Genomic DNA, 22,388 nt, shown 5'->3' on the forward strand with positions numbered 1-22,388 from the left:
GGGGTTGTAGTGCAAAGTGACGGGATTCACTTATACAAAGTGACGGGGTTCACTAGAAATAGTGACGATGTTGCAATCCAACCCAACCATTAGATTGTTGAAAAAAGTGATGGGTTGCCGAACAAAGTGATCGGGTTCAATAGACAAAGTAACGAAATTGCAGTGCAAAGTGACGGGGTTCAATAGACAAAGTGACGAAGTTGTAGTGCAAAGTGACGGGGTTCAATAGACAAAGTGACGGGGTTGTAGTGCAAAGTGACAGGGTTCACTTATACAAAGTGACGGGGTTCACTAGAAATAGTGACGATGTTGCAATCCAACCCAACCATTAGATTGTTGAAAAAAGTGACGGGTTGCCAAACAAAGTGATGGGGTTCAATAGACAAAGTGACAAAATTGCAGTGCAAAGTGATAGGGTTCAATAGACAAAGTAACGGGGTTATAGTGCAAAGTGACGGGGTTCACTTATACAAAGTGACGGGGTTCACTAGAAACAGTGACGATATTGCAATCCAACCCAACCATTAGTTTGTTGAAAAAAGTAACGGGTTGCCGAACAAAGTGACGGGGTTTAATAGACAAAGTGACGAAGTTGCAGTGCAAAGTGACGAGGTTCAATAGACCAAATGACGAAGTTGCAGTGCAAAGTGACGGGGTTCAATAGATAAAGTGACGAAGTTGCAGTGCAAAGTGACGGGGTTCACTAGAAACAGTAACGATTTTGCAATCCAACCCAACCGTTAGATTGTTGAAAAAAGTGACGAGTTGTCGGACAAAGTGACGGGGTTCAATAGACAAAGTACACTCCAACAAATTCCTCAGTTGGAAAGATGAGAGTGTGATTCTTGTCTCGATAGGGTAGAAAGGGCTTATTGATAGTCTTCAGATAGACCACATATCCCTCAATAAAGCCAAACATGCTATCTAAGTCCTTGTCATAAGATTGTTGAAAAAAGTGATGGGTTGCCGGACATGTATTTGCATGCTAGCTAGTTAGTATTTGGATATGGGTGAAATAAACACAACAATGCTAGACAGTGACTGGATTACTGGATAAAGTGATGGGGTTCATTAGATAAAGTGAAGGGGTTGCCAATGAAATTGAAAAGAAAATCCAATCATTCAGGTGTTAACCGGAGCAATCTTGGAGATGAGGCCTCTTTAGTTGAAATTTGATAAAATAAATATGTGAAGAAATTCGAAATACAGTACCAGAAAGAGGATAAAAAGCTACGGATAAAATCCGTAGCAATATATATTTAGCTACAGATTAGATCGTAGCTGATTACTCCTTGAGGTTGCACTAAACCTGATTAATCCTTATGACATTAGAGGGCTTAAGGTCATGATTACAGATTGATTTTGAGTTCAAGGATATCCAATTTCCATAGACATTTCACACAGCCACAATCCCATTGTAAGGGAATCTTGCACATGATCTGTAGTTGGACAACATTTCGTAAAATATTCAGATACTACACATTGACACCAAATGAGTAAATAGTGCAATGGAAACCAACTGTGGACATGCCAACATCTATCAAATAACAACAAGATCCTTTTCATTGGGGCCCCATACAAATAATTAATAGTACCCCATACAAAGCCTTTCTTCACTAAGCCTCTGTGTTTCTTCACACTTTCTTTCACTTTCATCTAACTTCTTTTCCAGTGAGCTTAGCATGGCCTACAATAAATTAATGGTGAGTGACATAAATATCGCAAGTAGCTAGAAATGCAAATGCATATTCACCCATGGAATTTAGGCAAACTAATTTGAAATGTTATGTTAATCATCACAAAACTCCTTGAGATGGCAATCCCGCCTTCAGTATGTCATTTTCAAAGGTCATGAGTTTATCCAACAGCACACTTTCAATGACTGGGACCTCATGTATGACAGGAATTAGGTTTGTTGCTTCCTTCATAGCCTCTTGTTCCTTCACTATCATCTTTTCAGTTTCTTTGAATTGAAGCTGCATCTCGTCCAATTGCATTTCTAGCATGGCGAGCTTCCCATCCCAATCATTGGGTGTCATGTGAACCGCCTGTGTTTTGGAATGGTCTGATTTTCTGGATATGGGTGAACTTATGAATGGAATGTATGGCAAACACACCACAAACTGCAATGAAAAACAGAACTGAATCAATCAAAACAATATCTTCAAAATACCTGCTGCAATCATACAAATGAATGAATAGTACACAACTCATCTTGATGCCCATTCTCCCTCCTCCTTTACCCGGGCTTAGGACCAGCAATGCAAGGAATTGCATTGGCAGAGTTAAAAAGGGGTTTGGGCTCCATTTGGCTTGTGACGACCAAATGAATCTAATATGTTTAAAAAGGGACTTAGGCTCCATTTGGTCCTAAACTTTCAAGCAGTGGGCCCACAGAGATGGTTGGGAAAAGAATTATGGCAATGGTCCACATTCAATGGGGCCAAAGATCTAAGAGCAGGATCTTCAAATCTGAAAAACCTTTTAGATCCCTCATCCATGCTTTGGCCCATCAGATCAATGGTCTGGAATCTGATCACCAAACCATGGGCCCCACATTCACAATTGTGAGCCAAAGCAAACAGTACAATCGCTGAGGCCCAGGACCATATAGTTCCAGGACAAATAACGGTCAGCAGAGTGCTTACAGTCAACAAGATGTGCTAGGTGCCATATATTTCTGATCCGAGTCCCATTAAACTTCAGAACCTGTAGATTGTAAGTAATGATATATCATATACTGCCCTGGATGGAGACATCAAAATTCAGTAGGGAGCAGGAGAGATCACTTGCTTGCTGATTGCCCATATCCTCATACCCGATGTTTACTTCATTTGCTAAGACCTATATGAAAGCAAGGAGTACAAGCTTAGGCATTCAAAAGAAAACAGGAGGAAAAAAAAAACGCTTAATTTGATAGTTCCAGAACTACTTCTAATAAGCAAATCCCATTGCACCGAAGCATAACATAAATAAAGAGATGTCTCCTTTGTTTAGAGGAAAACAAAGCTCAAGACATGTGGCAGTTATGTTCCATACGATTCTCCATGGAAGTGTCTAGGAAGATTATTAAGCTCATGCCTTCGAAGCTGGAAGTAGGCCATGACCGGGAACAGTCAGTTTTCAGAATCTACTAAGACATTCTGCAGTTTTGCACCATGGGAGACATCTGGGAAGTGCACCTGATGCTCCAACCACAAAGATGACCTGGTTGGGAAAAATCAGGCTGTCAATTCATTAGATGGGCCACTAAGACATTCTGCTGTTTTGCACCATGGGAGACATCAGGGAAGTGCACCTGATGCTCCAGCCACAAAGATGACCTGCTTGGGAAAAATCAGGCTGTCAATTCATTAGATGCTCCAGCCACAAAGATGGATAAGGGATAAATTTTTAAATCAAATGGTCCTAAAAAAAGGGATTAAAACAATCAAATATATATAAAAAATAATCTGTAAAAAATAAAAATTAAAAATTAAAATACCTGTGAAGTGGGGTGGATCTTCGATGGATGAATAGACGAAATAGTAGAAATTGACTATCGGCTGCTCGGTGGAAAATGGGCGAGAGGGATTGTGAGAGATTGGGGAAAGAGGGCCTCCGATCGTTGAAAGGAAAAACCCCTCTTTTTCTTCCGCTTTGATGAGATCCATCTGTAAAAGGAAAGAATTTGAAATTAGAAACGAGAGAACAAGAAATCTCTGAAAAATCTCCGGAACCGGAAATGGAACGTGCCGTTAGTGGTGCCATTGCCGTTAGGGAAGACGGCAGAGAGATTTTCGTTTTTTCTTTTCTTTTTTTTTTAAAAAAAATATGAAACGGAAACAGATGGGCTAGTCCTACGTGGCAGGAGCGGTGAGGTGGACCAATGAGATTGCGGGAGGCAGAGACTCTCTGCCTCCCGGAGGCAGAGGATCCGGACTCTTAAAATTATTGATTTGTGATATAAACAAGTGGTACCTAAATTTGGATCAAGAGACACTGGTAAGGAGCCACCACATATGGCAACGAGCCATGTGATCCGAATAAGGACTCATGATATAACGTTGGTATCCTAGCTTCGCCAATATGCTGGATGAATTGAACTTAATAATTACTCGGCTAACATGATCATTCACCGCATTGCATTAGCTTAGAATATGGCGAATAGGCATGGTTGTCGCGTGATGAGGAAGTGTTGTCATTTGTGAAACAGGTGGTCGGAGTCGCGTGTGAGGGAGTGTTGTTTGGAAAGGGCATGCATCATGTCATATCTTCATATGCACATTTAATAAGAGTATTTAAGAAATATTTGAGTTCTTGTTTTATCATTACCTGCGCTTATTATATCGATAGCATGTGTAACTTAGAACTAATGGAACCACTGAGTTAGCTACTCACTCCCACCTCGGACGGTGTTTTAAAACACCAACCAAGCATATCATTGATGCAAGTACTAGTGAAACCTCAAACTGGTAGGCTTATATTGGGTTGTGCCAACGCCGTCACGTTTTGGAGAATTGAGAGTTAACTGAAAGCTTTACACTTTAATAATCTCGGGTATGTATATTGTGGCTTGTATAATCCCATTTTGGGCGATCATCACAATTGAAATTGTATCTTTAACTCTTAGCCTCATATTTCTGAATCTATTGTCGTCTCTACCTCACTTTGGATCCGCTAATTCGAATTGCGCTACTTTGATTTTCTGTGTGTGAAAGAAATTTGAATCTGAATAAGGGCACACGTGCGTTTTCATTTGGTTAACAGCTAGGAACTCGGGATCGAAGTCTATGTACTCGGGTACCGATTTTCGAGGGATTACACAACAACCCCTGGATGGTAGGCCCAATCAATATTCGATTTAAACCACCATTCAATAACCACTAAGTTGAAGGTCCATTACAATCACAATCAATCGAATTACATCCCAAGTATGGGTGTACATTTATAAGTGAGGGTTTCCCATTGATGTACTAGTTTAAATCCCATAAGCAATCCACAAGTAATCTACAAGTATGAAATAAATATGCAGGATAAATATTAAGCATGAAATCTAGCAATTCAATTCCAACAATTAACATATGTAATTATAAAATGAAGATATCAATTATCAATCGAAATTAAAATAAAAGCTATCACTTAAGCTAATGGGAAAATAGAAAGCTCAAGGGGAAAAAATCATCACCTTATGAATTGAATCGCCAACTAACATTGCTAGGAAGAGCATTCGTGTCACACCCCAAACCTAGAGATCGGACTCACAGGAATCCCAATCGCCGAATCCGGTGCCAACAGCCTCCGTAGTACCCCATTCTCGGCTCCCAGCACTCATACGCCAGATTTTAATCCTGGGATCGTACAAGGAGGATTTTTTAATGTACATTTATCTCGTAAGAAGCATAACCACAAGTTTACCTAAATCACAAAGGCAACATCATCATCACATATCCACTAATATAAACATCTGAATATAATGCTGAAAGAGAAATATATAAGTCAAAATCAAAGCTCCAGAAGACCGCTGCATGCTCCATGCTCAACGCTACTACAACCTAACGCCATCTGCACGCATCTATCGTGCATAAGCTTATAAAAAGCTTAGTGGGTGGTGAAAGTGTGTGCACAAGGTAAGTGCTAAGTAAGCAATATTAGAGAAATCAGAGTAAGCGGAAATACTGACAAGCTCATAAATACCATCAGCCTTATCCAGGCTATCTGATGTAGAAATATAATAAAAAAACATACTGATATGCCCATAAAAACCATCATCCTTATCTAGGCTATGTGATGCAGAAATATAATAAAAATAATATTATATACTGATGAAGCAATGCAGATCAATTATGCAATGCGGAGATAGCAAGCCAAATGTCAGATGCCGATGATGTAATGCAATATGCAAATCCTAATGAGTCCACGAATACCGTCAGTCGTATCTAGGCCGTATAAATGCAGAAACATACTAACCCAAAATGTCATATGCTGTGGATGTAATGCAATATGCGGTGTAAATGAAATGACTATGCTGGAGTGTAAAGTCGGGATGATAATACGTAGTATCGCAGGCTACGGGGTCCATCACAAGGGACTTCTAACCAAACTAATCACATACCTAAATTTGGATAGTCAGACTCTATGTGGTAAACTCCTGATCTCAGGTTAGTCACGCACCCCAACCGAAATCCTGGCCATTGCGAAGGTACATGTAACAAATAATTGCGCACCATCAGCCTGAGTGGATAGTGAATGAATGAACAAGTATGCAACTCCTGCTCTATAAATCAGTACCGTACATCTCTGGGATCATCACTGGGGCCTAGTACACTCTACATGCAATCGCCGCCCACTGACGCGTGACCATGCAAGTGGAAGAGACTTCACCATTTGCCTGGTCAGTAGTCAGCTAATATCTACTCGGCACGTCGATGGCGGACCCAATCACGAGCTGGTCAAACTCAACCTATCTATACCTCCTATTTTCGGGTAAGTAAGGCCACACCTCCTCCCAACCGATCATGACACAGTGGGAGACGTGGTCTACTGGTATTCGGTACTCCGGCGCTCATGTATCCACTTAGTCTCGACATTGGGGCATCTCCTGGCCTCGGAGGTTTAGGGACTTTCACCCACAGACATCTAAAGTGCCTAGATGGTCGAACCTAAATATTTTCAGTGTCCCATCTGGTCATCCACGACATGCCTGTAGAGGTCACAGCCCTGATGTCGCTAGGACGTACAGTAATCAGAATCACATAATGCAAGATGCATAAATCATGTAGTCTGATCATGCATCAATCTTGCACATACCGTGCGCTCATGTGGGATAACTCCACTTATGAGGGAGTCCCATAAACCATTTATACTATGGTATATGCAATGGTCAATCACATCTCATAACAAACATGCAGATGATGCATATAGTTATGTATCATGATGCTATACTATCTCATACTCATAATCGGTATCAATAACCGGCATCAACAATCGGCCTCGACAATGTAGACATTTAAGCAACATTGCCCCCAAGGAATGGCCCACATAGAGCCTAACATATAATAGACCCATGGCCTCACACAAGGGCCTAATATACAACACCATGGGCTTACTCAAGAGCTTAATACACATCACGATGGACCTCTCACATATGCTTAATATACAGCACAATGGGCTCCATTGTCTGGCCCTTAAATGCACCATAATGGGCCTTATCACATAGGCCTCATATACATCACATTGGGCCTTAAACACGGGCTGAATACACATCACAATGGGCCTCAAATATAGACCGCATATATATCACATTAGGCCTTGACATTCAGAATCGACCTCGATAATCGGAATTAGCCTCGACAATCGAAATCGGCCTCGACAATCGGAATCGAAATCGGCCTCGACAATCTGACTCGGCCTCGACAATCAAAATCGGCCTTGACAATCGGCTTCGACAATCAAAATTGGAATCGGCTTGGATTTCGATGAGAATGGGCCTAACAAAGCCTAAGGGAAGGTCACAATGTGGACATTCAACCATCATTGTCCATCAATGTGGACATTTAACCAACATTGCTCACAAGGAGTGGCCTACACAGAGCCAAACGTATAGTGGGCCCATGGCCTCACACAATGGCCTAATATACATCACAAAGGGCCACATCCCATGGGCCTCAAATACATCACAATGCGCCTTGACCCATGAGCTCCAAATACATCACAATGGGCTTCTCAAATATAATAAGTGGGTCGCGTTATTTGGGCCGCACCATCTACACCGTTCATCCATTTTTAGAAATCATTTTAGAGCATTACCTAAAAATATGAATCATATCAAAAGATCATCTGGACCATATCACAACTAGCAATGAAGGTAATGATTTCCACAAATTAAAACCCATGGGGCCCACCATAACGTTAATTTTCCATCCAATCTATTCATAAGGTCACAAAGGCCTAATTTAAGGGAAAAACAAATTACATATTGATCCAGAACTTCTGTGACCCTAAAACGGTTTCAATGGTGGACGTTAAACCCTTCACTGATTTTGTAATGTGTTCCACTCGACAGATGGACGGCGTAGATTACATATACATCATGGTACGCCCCACGTAGTCTGGACTAACTGGATCATGTGACACATCATCACGTGGTCGCACTTGCACGGTGAGGATTTATAGTTGGATATAACACACACACACCTCGTGTCTAGACCACAGAACTTGCTGACGTAACAGCAGTAGCCACATAGTTAGGTGGTCCCACCGTCCAGATGGACGGTTGGGATATACAGCACATATATCATAGTAGGCCCCACCGTCCAGGACATCTAGACGACAGGGATAAATCATGCCCATCTAGTGGGTACCACGTGTGGCCCTCCAGAGAGATATATATGATATAAATTTATATATACATACTATATATATATATATATATAGTATTATAATACATGTGATGGTTTCAAATGGCTAGACCTGGCCGTCCAATAGACGGATGATCTAGATATAGAACAATTGCATAAGGTGGGTCCCACCGTCAAAGGCCTGGACAGTGAGGATACCACACGTACGGCCCAGCTCCACCATCCAGAAATATTAGACGGTCTGGATATAGATACATCATGGTGGTTGCCACCGTACAGACCATTGGACAATGTGATATAAGGCACATATATCACTTATGAAGGTGTGGGTCCCACTGTCCCATCTTCTGGACAGAGTGGACACCATACGTACCAAGGGGTCCCACGTCCCCAACAATACATATATTAAGGTGGCCCCACCGTGCAACAGCTACTGGACGGTGCTGGATAGGACCCTTCATTAAAGAAGGCCCCACATGGATTGCTGACATCAACTTCCAGATGGACGGTTGGATACAATGCATGCCTCATGTGAGGCCCATAGAACTTGAAGGCATCAACATGGCAGCTAAGCTGCTGCTACTGGCCCACCGTCCATCAGGCGGACGGTGTGGATCACCAAAAGATGGACAGTTAGGATATAAAATGGAGGGACGGTTTGGATATAACACATATACGGTGGGTCCTAGTTAGACGAACGGCGTGGGTTAAAACCCATTCATCATGGTGGCCTCACACCAGATGAACGGTAACGGTGGGATGAAACACGTACCACGATGGGACCCTCAGAGATTGATGATGTCATGCACCAGCTATATAGGCATAGTATTGCTTCTTTTTATTTTTATATTATTATTATTTAAAAAAATAAAAAAACCATAGCAACCTGTTGCTGCACTGGTGGCCGGGATAAAACACTTGGATCATGTGGGCCCCACGTCCAGCCACGGGACGGTGTGGGCATTGCACATAAATTATGGTGGGGCCCATGGATCAAGCTGATATACATGTTTTCCCTTCAAACAGGGCATGCCCAAATGGGCTGCAAGGTGGACAACAACGTGGGCCCCGGTTAGACAGCGGGTGTGTCTCCCTTGGTGGGCGACATAGATAAAATGCACACATCGGGCCATCATACAAGGAAAAAGAGAGAGAGAGAGAGAGAGAGAGAGAGAGAGAGAGAGACGGCGTGCGATGGAGGGACCCCAACACTATGGGCCCTCCCTAGGTGGGCCATGTAAGTACATACATCAAAATGGGTCCCAAAAATCGTGTGGACCCTAAATCAAAAATAAAAAATCTAACACTATAAACATCCTCCTTTAGATCTTGAACTTCTCCTTCCACCAGTGTGATTTAGAGCTCCATAGAATGCATTTCAACGGTTGAGATGAGGCTTGGAGGGTGGGATTGAGTGGTAGGAAGGTGGGCCACACTAGCTCTTCTTACAGAGAGCTTGGACTTTGGACTCATGGGATTTGCTTGGAATGAAAATGAGAAATGAGAGAGAGGAGTGGTGTAAGGGATATGACATGAGAATGTATGGGTTGCCTTGACTTTTTGGTAAGAATGGGATGGGATAAGTATGGGTGTTGTTGACTTGTGGGTGAGAGAGGGATGAGTGTGATGGGATATGTACTTAACTTGTACATTAATTGGTTGATGTGACATGTCATAGAGATTCACTCAAAATTCACAATGCCTGACGTTTTTGTCGAATTAAATGCCGGCTCACATCTCCTGGCCGAGTATCGCCTCGGCGCGCAAGACGCAGCATCGGAACCGCGGTGACGGCGCAGTCGCTAGGGTACAAGTCTCGAGTGAAGCCGACCCTGATATATGGGACACGACTCAGGATCGCGCGCAAACGCCGATAACAAATCGCGGGTCGCCAGAATTTGACCGGGAGGACCACGGAAGCGTATGGAACGGTACGGACTAGTATACGGGTCTCATAATGCACACCCTTGGGTTCGAATCCTATCACAAATTATGAAATTGTGCGGTTAAATCAAAGTTCTTCACACTATTTATGGTTAAAGTCCTAACCTAGGGTTTAGATTACCTAGGTATAGGGTTTCATCCTTGAGTTTAGGTCTAGGATAAATATTAGGATTTAAACTCTAGTTGGTGTACAAATAATTATAACAACATAATTATTATCATTAATGATATAATTAGCATTTGCTAATATGGTTATAATAATCATTGTGATAGTAATAATTAATACGATTTATTATCAATGATAATATTTAAGAATGGTAAATAAAATATTATGTTTAATAGTCGTAGCTTTATTTACAATAACTAATACTAGTATACATAACATGCTAATGGTTATTCATGCTTAATAATCATGATAGTTAGGGTAATATGAATGATAATAATAAACCAAAGCAATATAATTTGGGAGGAAAAGTTAACATACATTAGTCGACTCAGTTTGACGCACAAGTTCCATTTTCTCCCAACTCAAACGGCTCAACTCGACAAGTTTCGGCCGAGTTGACTCAGCAGCATGCATCGTCCTTTGCTTCCCTCCTTTCCTCTCTTTCTTTCTTTCATATTCCTCCTCTTCTCTTTCTGCTAAGCGATGTCCAGCAATGGACTCGGCAAATCACGGGCTGACTCGGCCTAGTGACTCGTCTAGTCGACCCGATGCGACATGGACGCAAAGCATCCCAAGCACTCCCTCTTTCTTTCTACCTTTCTTTCCTCCCGTTTTTCTTCCAAAACCTACTGTCTAGCAAGGTGGTTGGGTTAAACCAGGCCCACCTGACTTGCATAGCTCGACCCAGAGAGTTTCAGTCGAGTCGAGTTGACTGGGGATCTCTCTCTCTCTCTCTCTCTCTCTCTCTCTCTCTCTCTCTCTCTCTCTCTCTCTCTCTCATTTCTTTACTCATCTTCTTCTTTCTTCTCGTTTTTACTTAGGAACGAGCCGGACTGAGTTTGAACTCAGTCCATCCATGCTCAGCTCAACCCAGGGCTCGGCCCAACTTGGTGTAGCACCAGGGGTGCAACACGTTTCTGGACTCGCCTGACTCAGTAAAATGGAGTTGACACAGCAACCCCCACCCTCTATCTCCCTTTCTCGTTCTCTCATTCGTCCCTTCTCATCTTCTTGTTTTTCTTCACCTGGCTGGCCCAAAAAGAACGCCAGGCCCGGCCTGCAACTTGGACGGGTCAAGTCAATGAGACCCAACGGTGGAAGTGCAGCACAGCTCGAGTTGAGTTCTCCCTCTCTTTCACTGCTTCTTTCTCCCTCGCTCTTCTCTCTTCTTTTTCCTCTTCTTTCTCTCTTTCTGTTATTTATTTATTTATTTATAGGAGGGCTTTCAGCTCGCCCCGAATTCGAGTTTGACTCGGACGAGGTCTGGTGTGTTGCGGCACCATAGCTCACCCAATTTTCTCTCTTTCCTCTCCTGTTTTCCCTCTCTTTCTCCCTCTATTCCTCTCTTTCCTTTCCTGGATTTTTTGTGGGAATCCTGAGAGAGTAGGGCCCTATTTATAGCCCTAGGGTTTGCCTGCACCGTTGTAGCAAACGGTCGAGATTAATGCAACTCAACTCACGTCCTCTTTTCAACTCCATGCGTGCATGGGTTTGATCTGCTATGAGGGATGGATTCCCATCACTATGGACCACTGGAAAATCAACGTATATCTGCAGATGGGGCCCAGACCATCCTGATGGGTATTTCGATCTAGCGGGGAAGATGACCTGGCTGATAATGGCAGATTTTCATCTATGGCCTTATACAATGATCTGAGCCTTTTGGACGGACTGGATAGGCCCTCTGATCATTTTGGGGTCCACATTTTATCTGTACTTCCTTGCGCAAGTGATACTCGTCCGATATCTTCGGTCGCCACCAATATCTCGTGGAGTTCTCATTTTCTCCGCTGAACATGGTGTTTCCGCCCTAGGAAGGACGTCCCTGATTCATTGGGGAGGTTCCTAAGAGCACGTGGATGTCTGGGATAGTTATTTCCCGGAATGGCACAGCATCTCCCACCTTTCGTCGGGCAGGGAGAGGACAGCCGTTTCTATCGCTGAAGGAAAGGCGCGGATTCGTCCAAATGGAGGGCTGTTAATGGAGGATTCCTCCTCACATGGATCGCCAGCATGGCGAGGAGGGACAGTTTCCGTTTTTGAAAAAATTGGTTTTCCATAGTCCGAATGTGCCTGAATTTATGTCCACACGTGCGTGTAGCTATGTGTAAAAATGCCTAGGTTTTGGTCAGAACTTTCGTCCGCACCAAGTGGACGGTTTAGATCATGGAAACAGGACATGATGGTGGGCCAGATGGTGGTTGCACTGTAACGTGCGTTTAAACTGGCGTGAGCGGGAAGTCGGGTGAAAGTCCGATTTTCGGACTTCTATCGGGTCAAACTCTATTTGACCCAAAACTAGTTCCCATGCACAGCCGGTGTACATGGTTCTGTGTACGTGCATGATTTAAAAGTGGGGCCTACATGATGATCTAAGTAATCTGCACCGTCAGATCTCTAGCAGGGCCTGTTCAAGCGTCTTTTTAGGAAGGGTTTGACAGATTTATGTCGTTAGCGGGTTCAACTCCTTGTTTAATGTCTAAAGGTGTTGGTTACCACATTTTTCTATTATATATATATCATAGTCTTGTTGTGGCTCCCACTCTGTAGGTTATTAGGACTATTCGCCTCATGATTTTATATTATTAAATATTTGATTATTATTATCATTATTATTTTTATGTGTGCATACATAGATATTTTGTTTATTTATTGTTTATTATTAATATTATTATTATATTATATTACCTGCCTTTGATTCGAGTCATCAATGAATTGAATCATATCCTAGTGAGCCACGTGTCCAATTCCAGGCACATCTACTACTTAAACAGTCTTACAGTCGATTTTAGAATCCGTTGGTCAAGTTTGGGAAATTAGTCGTTAGATCGATCAACAGAGCGTTGTGATTGATTTGTAGTGTATCTAAAGAGTCCTAGTGTAGATGTATGGTCTACCTAGTGTTGTTAATCAATGGTTTGGTTTGTCTTTAGTATGGTTCAATGACTATCCAGGTATTGACGAACATTTGGATGGCTCGATGAATGGACGAAGATATCTCATATTGACCTAATTAGGCTAGGGTGTAGATGAACATTTCATTAAGTTAGATTACATGGTAACACCCGAGTACTGAAAAGTACGGGGTGTTACACCTTCGTCCCTTTCACAGACTCTCACCATTCATACCTAAATGAAATTTAAAAAAAACTACTACAATGTGTAGTTCCAGATAAACAAAAAGGGCCAAAAATCGACTTTCTTCATTAAAAATATAAAATTCAGAAGGCTACATATATAAAAGAAACAACATTTTAATCTTAATTTAGCCAATTTCGCACCGACTCATATCGAGAGATGCAATTGCTCAAAGTTGCAGTAGTCACACATCTTAACTCTCACCATTTATATAATAAGAAAACTTACAACAACTATAAAGGGAACCACCGTACCCTCCTCCCTTCACAAACTCCCACTAATCATACCCAATCATATAAACAAACACAAAAAAGCTTACCTTTTGACACCATAGCTTCTATGTTGGAGATCGTGACTGAAAAACTTCAAAAATAAAAATAAAAAATCATTATTTAACATTCAGACTGTGTTATGAGCTTTGTCGGACCTTCACCAGAGCTTATCTGGAGTTTTTCGTCATCACCTTAAAGAATGTGGTGTTCGACTGTACAACTACCAACCGTCAAAGAAGCTTTGGCTTCATGTGATCCCAATAAGTGAAAAAAAGAAGAAGAAGAAGACAAAAGAAAAACTAAATGGCCAAATGGCCCTCATGCGGCAAGGGACACTCATTTTAAACCCATCCACATCTTAGGTGAGGTCTACAGGGTTATTATAAAGTAAATCCAAACCGTCTACATGTAGGGGTTTTTAATTTCATGTCAACAGCCTAAGTTTGAGAGCACAACTCATTACAGATGGATCACACCAGAGAAAATAATTCATAATTAACTCATAACATTAGTATAGTTGTGAGCCACAAATATCTTCAAACAGAAATATGGAAAAACCATTTTGTTGGTTTAAGGCTATCCGATGAAAATGAACGAATCAGATCGGCCAAGGGGTGGGTTAAATCCTTGCTTTTTTGTAGAACCCATGTCCTTAAATAAAAACCTTTCTTCTTTAAATACGAGTGCCCGCCGTTCAAGGAATAACTGTGGCATGGATAGACATTTTTCCCTTATAAAAAAAAATGAAAAAGTGATTTTAAGGCTTAAAAAACTTAAGTTAAAAAAGGATAGGCTCCTATCACAACAACATCATAAGGGGACTATTTAGACTAATAACCCTCACAATCGGCATCGGATTGCGTTTTGATTGCCATGACAGCATCATAGTACAATACTTTTTAGGGGGACTATTTAGACTAATAACCCCCACAATGGAAACAGATTGGCTACTCCCCCTGACACCAGCCAATGGCTGGTGGTCGGTGCTCCGTGGGCCCCACCATGATGTATGTGTTTCATTCATGCCGTCCATCTATTTTTACAGATCATTTTACGGTATGAAACGAAAAATGAGATATATCTAAATCTTAAGTGGACCACATTACATGAAACAGTGTTGAATAAGCGTTGACCATTAAAAAACATTTTGGCGCCATAAAAGTTTTGGATCAAGCTGATTTTTGTTTTTTTCCTTCATCTAGGCCTGTATGACCTAATTAACATATTGGATGTCAAATAAACAGTACAGTGGGCTTTAGGAGGATTTTAACGGTGGATATCCAATCACTATTGTTTTCATGTGGTGTGGTTGACCTGAGATTTATATGCCACTCATTTTTGGGATCATGCCATAAAATGATCTGTAAAAATGAATGAATGAAATGGATGAAACACATACATCATGACAGGGCCCAAAAAGCACCGACCATCAGCCACGGGGCTGGTGTCAGGGGGAGTAGCCAATCCGTTTCCCCCCACAATTGGCATCCGATTGCGTTTTGATTGCCACGACAGCATCATAGTACAATACTTTTGGACCATTTCATTTTTTTAAAAATAATTTTATTATGGTTCATGATTGGTCGTTTAATTCTTTAAAATAATTTTACCATGGTTCACGATGGGCCTATTAAAGTGAATGGATTATATCTACGTAAGAATGACCCCAAATGTATATTTAATGGGCGGACATCTCATTCTCAGAAGTCACTGTTGACTTTCGCGAAAAGTAACGTAGGAGGGGGTGAAAGGAACATTTTCATCTTGAAAAAGCTTACATCAGCACTTGTATTATGTTATAACTAAGGCGTTATTTTAATTAATAAGCCCTTCCAGTAATCCGCACCCGATGCGGCGGGGTGCTGGACGCAATTCCATCTCTTTTCGGTCTCGTGTCACCAACCGATCATTGCAATGCTCATTGCCGGCTGTACATCTAGAGGATCGGACCGTCCATCTGGAGGGAACGCTGGCCTATTTTACAAAACCTACATGTTGTGGATGATCGTAGCCTTCTAGCTAGGGACTTCTTTCGCCTTTCAGTTAGAGCCATTGAACATTTTCATTCTCACTGTCCTTTTGAAGGGCACATATCAGATAGCTAAGAATCCCTGATCAGTTTGACTTTTCTTACAGTGGGACATCCTCAGTTGGAAAATTCAATAGGTTGCATGAGATGGATGGTCTGGATTCAGCACGCGTGCGTTGGGTGGTGAGAGGCAGAGGAGCAAGACGGTTCAACGCGATGAACCTGATTTGGCCTTCGTACGTGGACCGAGCAATTTAAAGCGATCAGCTGCCCACAAATCATGACAAGGCAGGTAAAATAGATGAGGTTTGCTAGAATACCTCCACGTGTTCCAATATGATACTTTGGCATTATAGCCATTGGATTTGGGGCTTTTTCAATGATCCAGACCGTTTCTTTGCTAGGGCTTTCCTTGGATGGGGATTCCCGAAAACAGAATTGAATATCTCAACCCTTTGACTATATAAAGTTTATGTTGATTGTCCATATTCAAATCAAAATAGATCATCATCTAAATAATCCAATCAAGAGCAGTTATTTTTGTCTATTCACACCATAGAAAATGAGACTCGGAGAATAAACGGTTTGGATCATTGGAAGATGACCCAGATGATAGAGTCCAGACGGATCGCAGTTACGTGGGAACGAGGAGAGATTACAGTGGTATGATCTCAAGCGGGGCTTCGGGGAAATGGATTGGCTACCAGCCCCGTGGCTGATGGTCGGTGCTCTCTGGGCCCACCATGATGTATGTGTTTCATCCACTCTTTTCATCCATTCTTAAAGATCATTTTAGAACTTTGTCCCCAAAATGAGAGGGATATAAATCTCAGGTGGAACACACCACAGGAAAACAATAGTGATTGGATATCCACCATTAAAATCCTCCTAAGGCTCACTTCACTGTTTATTTGACATCTAATCTGTTGATTAACTCATACATACCCAGATGAAGGTAAAAAACAAAGATCAGCCTGATCTAAAACTTTTATTGCCCCCAAAAAGTTTTAATGGTATAAGTTCTTTCTTTCATGTAGTGCGGTCCACTTGAGACTGGTATATACCTTATTTTTGGTCTCAGACCACAACATGATCTAAGCAGATGGATAAAAATAAAACACATACATCATGGTGGCCCACAAAGCACCGACCACAAGCCATTGGCTGGTGGCAGGGGTAGTAGCCAATCCGTTTCTGGGTTTCGGACGCGGATCACGTGGTATTGCCAGCACCGGTGGTGTGTCGATGTGTTGGGCACTAATGGGCCCAACCTGATGTATGTGTTTTATATCCACGCGGTTCATCCGTTTTCCCCCCTCAATTTAAAGCATGTAACAAAAAAAGTGATAAGCAGATCCAAAGCTAAAGTGGATCATAGCACAGGAAGCAGTGGTGATTCAAGCGTCCACCGTTAAAAAATTCATGGGCCCACAAAAGTTTTCTATCGTATTTTCCCTTTATCCTGGTATTACTGGGACGCGGATTGCATTGGGGCAAGGCTCTGTGGGGCCCAAAGTAATGTAAGTGTTTTATCCACATCATTAATTGCCTTTTTCAGACCATTTTAAAATTAAGCAGATTCACACCTCCAGTGCACCACATCAAAGAAAGCTGAAGTGATAATGACTCTCACCGTTGATACCTTTTTAAGGGCTATTATGATTATTTTTTTTACCATCCAACCTATTAATAATGTCATGCAGACATGGATGAAGCAAAAACACAAATATCAGCTTGATCCGAAACTTCTCAAGCTCCCAAGAAGTTTTTAATGGTGGAAGTTAAATCCCCACTTTGTAGTCCGCTTAAGACTTGGACCTGCCTAATCTTTCATATTGTACCTTAAAATGATATAATAAAAGTGACTAATGGCGTGGATAAAACACTTACATTACTTTGGACCCCATAAAGCCCTACCCAAACGGATTAAGGTCACAGTTGGGGTAGGACGCAATCCATGTCCGTATTAGTGGCCTTATCGAAGGTCAAATAAACAGAAGCGAATTGGCTGGTGTACCACGTAGCAACAATACAACTGGTGTGGGTACAACGAAGATCAAACTTACATGGCTCAAAATTATGTATTTATCATATCCACACTGTTAATTTATTTTTTCGAGATCATTTTAGATGGTGAACCCGAAAATGAATCATATCCAAAGCTGAAGATAGAAGTGGAATAATGATTTTCACCATTAAAATATTCGTAGGGCCCACCATAATGGTTGGTAGATGTGGCTCCAAAGAGTTTACAAAGACTCTTTCACCATCACAAAGACTTATACAAAGAGTTAAAACAAATATCATAATGATCCAAAACTTATGCGGCTCCAAAGGTTCCAATGATAGATGTTGGATCCCAAACTGCTTTTTACGGTATGGTCCACTTGATTTTTATCTGTCTTATTTTTCTGCTAAAGCTTTACTACAAGCTCACCAAATGGATGAACGGTTTAGATATGACACATACCTCATGATGAGACCCACTGAACTTGGTGACGTCAACACATCAGCTGGATAGCTGGTGTGTGGTACACTAGCCAATCCGCTTCCCAAATAAACATTACGGTGGGCCTAGAAAGGTTTCAACGGTGGGTGTCATTAACCCCACTTTTTTCTGTGGTGTGGTCCATTTAAGCTCCAGACTTGTTTATTTTCTTAGCCCAATACCTAAAATGAGCTGTAAAAACGGATAGACGGAAAGGATTTTAAACATATATATCACGTTGGGCCCCACAGCTCCCAACACATCAACACACCACTGAGGGGGGTGGCGTTGGCAACAACACCTAATCCGCATGCCGCGGTTTGTACCAAACATTCCAATGGGACCAGTGAAAGTTGATCACAACTCAAATCAAACTGATTGGACAATCCTGACCATTGATTAATGGGCCCTAGCTGTTTGAATTTAGACCGTTCACTATTTTTCAAGTTTTACCGTCCAGTCTCCCGCGGCAATAGCGTACGCATTCTAGAAGCCGGTTGAGCGATCCCGATCTTACATTCTCCTCTCTCTCTCTAGCCGTTGGATTTCCGGCCTCTGTTAGACGCCCCTAAATTGTCACTTAGACACTCTATTTTCTTTTTTCTGCGAGCCTTCTCTAATGTGAAGATTTCGAAGACGGTGATGGGTTTCTGCCTCTCAGTTCGTGAGGCTTGGGAGCGGGCCATTGACAGATGCTTTCAGCACTTCCCTTGTCTATCGGATCCAGGTACTCTCTCTCTCTCTCTCTCTCTCTCTCTCTCTCTCTAAATTGGGTTTCCGGGTCTTTCTATTTGTGTAGATTTACAACCCTTTTTAATGATTTTTGTTTTGGTTTGTTGTTTTTGAGTTGTGGGTTTCAGGTAGGAGATCTTCATTGGGTCTGAAAGTGGCTTTGGTGGTCCTTCACCTCATCTTTGTGGGTGTTTTGTTTCTATTTGACACGGGCCTGGTCGAAAAAACTCGAAAGCAGCCATGGTATCAAATCCCATGTCATTTTTGCTTCTTCTTTTTTTTTTTTTTTTTTTCGGGTTTCAGATGTGTGGTTTTCGAGTAATTAGAATTAGGGTGCCCCGTCTCATTTCTATAAAAATAATAATAGTATTGTAGTCCATGGGACTACCTTATTGAGCACACCACTCTAACACTCTCCCTCCAGGCAGTGCATGGATGTTTACCATGCCTAACTTGGATACAATGTCTTAAAGATGAGATGCAGTAGCGCCCTTTGTGACGATGTCAGCCAGTTGCTCCTCATACCCGAGATGAGGGGTACTGATGACCCCAGCTTTCAGCTTTTCATGAACAAAATTGACAATCGAATTCGATGTGTTTGGTACACTCTTGGAACACTAGATTAGAGACAATGCCGATCACCGCCTGTTATCAAGGTGTTCCGTAATGGTAACGGTGGCCGTAATGGCCACCACCATTACCTTTACGATACGGCTCGTAATGGCTGTTATGGCCCCTGGTCTCTTTTTTTTTTTTTTTTGTTTCTTTTTTTCTTTTTCTTTTATTGAAAAAAATACTGAGAAACCTATATTTGCCCCGTAATGTTGATTAAAAAGTATAGAAAACCTGTATCTGCCCCATAAGAGACAATTATGGGGCTGTTATGGACTTTATAGGGGACGTAACGTGCCGTTAACGGCAATTACAAGTCATTTTTTTTTCCATAACGGCTGTTACGGCCGTTACGACCCCGTAACGTGTAACGGTTTCCCCCGTTACCTTTACGCCTTTACGGCACACCATGCCTGTTATCACAAAAGAGAGGAACAATGGATTAATAGGAGTGCCCAAATCAATAAGGAAGGTGCATAACCAAACGACTTCACTAGTTATGTTGCCCATAACCTACACTCTACCTTCATGGAAGAGTGAGAGACCGCCAACTGTTTCTTACTCTTCCGAAAGACGAGATTACTACCAACAAATATACAAAATTTAGTTATGGAACAATGATTAGTAGAACAACCTGCCCAATCGACATGACAATATGCCTGAATATCGAGATCGTCATATTAACATATAAATGACCTTTCCCTGGGGCAGCCTTAATATAGCGGAGGATGAGATGAGCGGTGTCAAGGTGATGTTTACATGAGGTCTGCATAAACCGACAAACAACATTCACAATGTAGGCAATATCTTGGCAAGTGATGGAGAGAGAGTAAGTTTACCCATTAGGCGCCTGAACTGCACAACATCAGTCAGAGGAGAGACTCTTTGCTAAACAGACGATGATTTACTTCAATTGGTGTCTTGGCTGGATGAGATCCTAACATGCCTATAGCGGTCAAAATATCAACGGTACACTTTCATTGGTAAATAAAAATGCCACGTGCCAAACAAGCGATTTCAATCCTTAGAAAGTACCGTAATGGTCACAAGTCTTTGATCTCAAATTGATCAGCAAGAAACTGCTTAACTATAACATAGTATCTGCATTATCGCCAGTTAACACAATATCACTATTTGTCAGAGCTGTGATGTTGGCGCCCCATTTCTGGATGAAAAAAAGAATGAATAGACGCACACCTCTGAAACCCGATCTTAAGAACATCGGAACTAAATTTCTCCAACCAAGCTCTCGAGGATTGCTTGAGACTGTAAAGAGCCTTATGGAGACTAAACACATTCCCTTCATATATGAGAGGGCAGAAACTAGGAGGAAGGTGCATGTAAATCTCTTCATGCAAATGACCATAAAGGAACACAATTTTAATGTCAAATTGATGAAGTGGCTAACGTTTGTATGCAACAAAAGAGGGAATTACACGAATTGAATTTAACTTGGCAATGGGTGTAAATATATCATAATAGTCCACTCCTGACTTTTGAGTGAACCCTTTGCAACATGACGGGCTTGTATCGAGCCATAAAGCCACAAACTCATCAGGGTTGTGCTCTAGGGTGCAAAGCCATTTGCACCCAGTCACATGCCTTCCTTTAGGGAGTTTAGCTAGTTCCCACGTATCTTGCTGCTTAAGAGATTGCATCTCATCAAGAACAACAACCTTCCATTAAGGATCCTTTTAAGGCATTTGCACCTATATGGGGGACAAATAGACGAATCAATGAAGAGAAATGTATGGAATGGCAGGGATAAACAATTGTAGGAGATATGATTATTAATGGGATGATCAATGCTTGAGCCAGTAAGTATGGTAACGTGTGGTGGGAAGATTAAGAAGAGGATCCACAACATTAGTGTTCGTAGACAAGGCAACTGATAGTGGAGGTCAAGGAGTCATTGAAGAAATTCTTGCTTAACATTGGCAGTGCTATCCAATATAGGAACAACAGGACATGAGGATAATGGCGGTGACTTCTGTCCAAAATAAGAGATATTTTGGAGAAAGGTAACATCCCTAGAGACAAATTGTTGCTTTGCAACATGACAGTAACACTTGTAGCCTTTTTTAGCATTAGAATATCCTAGGAAGACACAGAGAACTGACGGGACATGAGTTTTTGTTATGAGAAGGTCCCGTCACATGAACAAGGTATACACAACCAAACACTCAGGGCCTGTTTGGCACGTGGGATTAGGTGGTATTACGTGGGATGGAATTGTGTTGAAGTAATAATTAGGGGTTGTTGTGGAATTCAAACGTTGTTAAAACATCCCATTCCATGTTTGGAATGTAAGAAAGCCCCATAATGATCTTGGATTAATTGGGATACCATGTTTGGATTGAGTGCTCGTGGCGTTGAATAGGGAACAATTGTGGAACAAGGCACTTGGACATGCACCACACATGGTTGGAAGTGGAGGAGAACTCGCTGTCTAAGACGGATCCAAACTTTCAATCCTTGAAAACGGACTCGAGAAGCTTCGTTTAAGGTTCTTAGACACTTCTAAGTGCCAGAGCCAATGATTGGAGCTACCGTTTGAAAACAAAAAAGAGAAAAAAGTAAAAGAAAAGTATAAAAGAAAAAAGAAAAAAGAATCTACTGCATCCTCACAAAAAGACTGAAGTGTAGATGCACAACCACCACTTCCAAT

At 41.7% G+C, this 22,388-nt stretch overlaps 1 protein-coding gene across 1 annotated transcript in view; it reads left to right on the top strand.

Moving 5' to 3' along the window:
* The first annotated feature begins 18,966 nt into the window (after positions 1 to 18,966).
* The window catches only part of LOC131243245 (protein S-acyltransferase 10-like), a 69,746-nt gene continuing 66,324 nt past the window's right edge, over positions 18,967 to 22,388 (top strand). The window contains exons 1-2 of the mRNA XM_058242445.1: positions 18,967 to 19,103; positions 19,237 to 19,351. Of these exons, the coding sequence (XP_058098428.1) occupies positions 19,019 to 19,103; positions 19,237 to 19,351 (200 nt within the window). The 5' untranslated portion in view covers positions 18,967 to 19,018. The remainder of the gene's footprint in view (positions 19,104 to 19,236; positions 19,352 to 22,388) is intronic.

The sequence above is a fragment of the Magnolia sinica genome, chromosome 4 (genome assembly GCF_029962835.1).
Source record: "Magnolia sinica isolate HGM2019 chromosome 4, MsV1, whole genome shotgun sequence".
Classification (NCBI taxonomy): domain Eukaryota; kingdom Viridiplantae; phylum Streptophyta; class Magnoliopsida; order Magnoliales; family Magnoliaceae; genus Magnolia; species Magnolia sinica.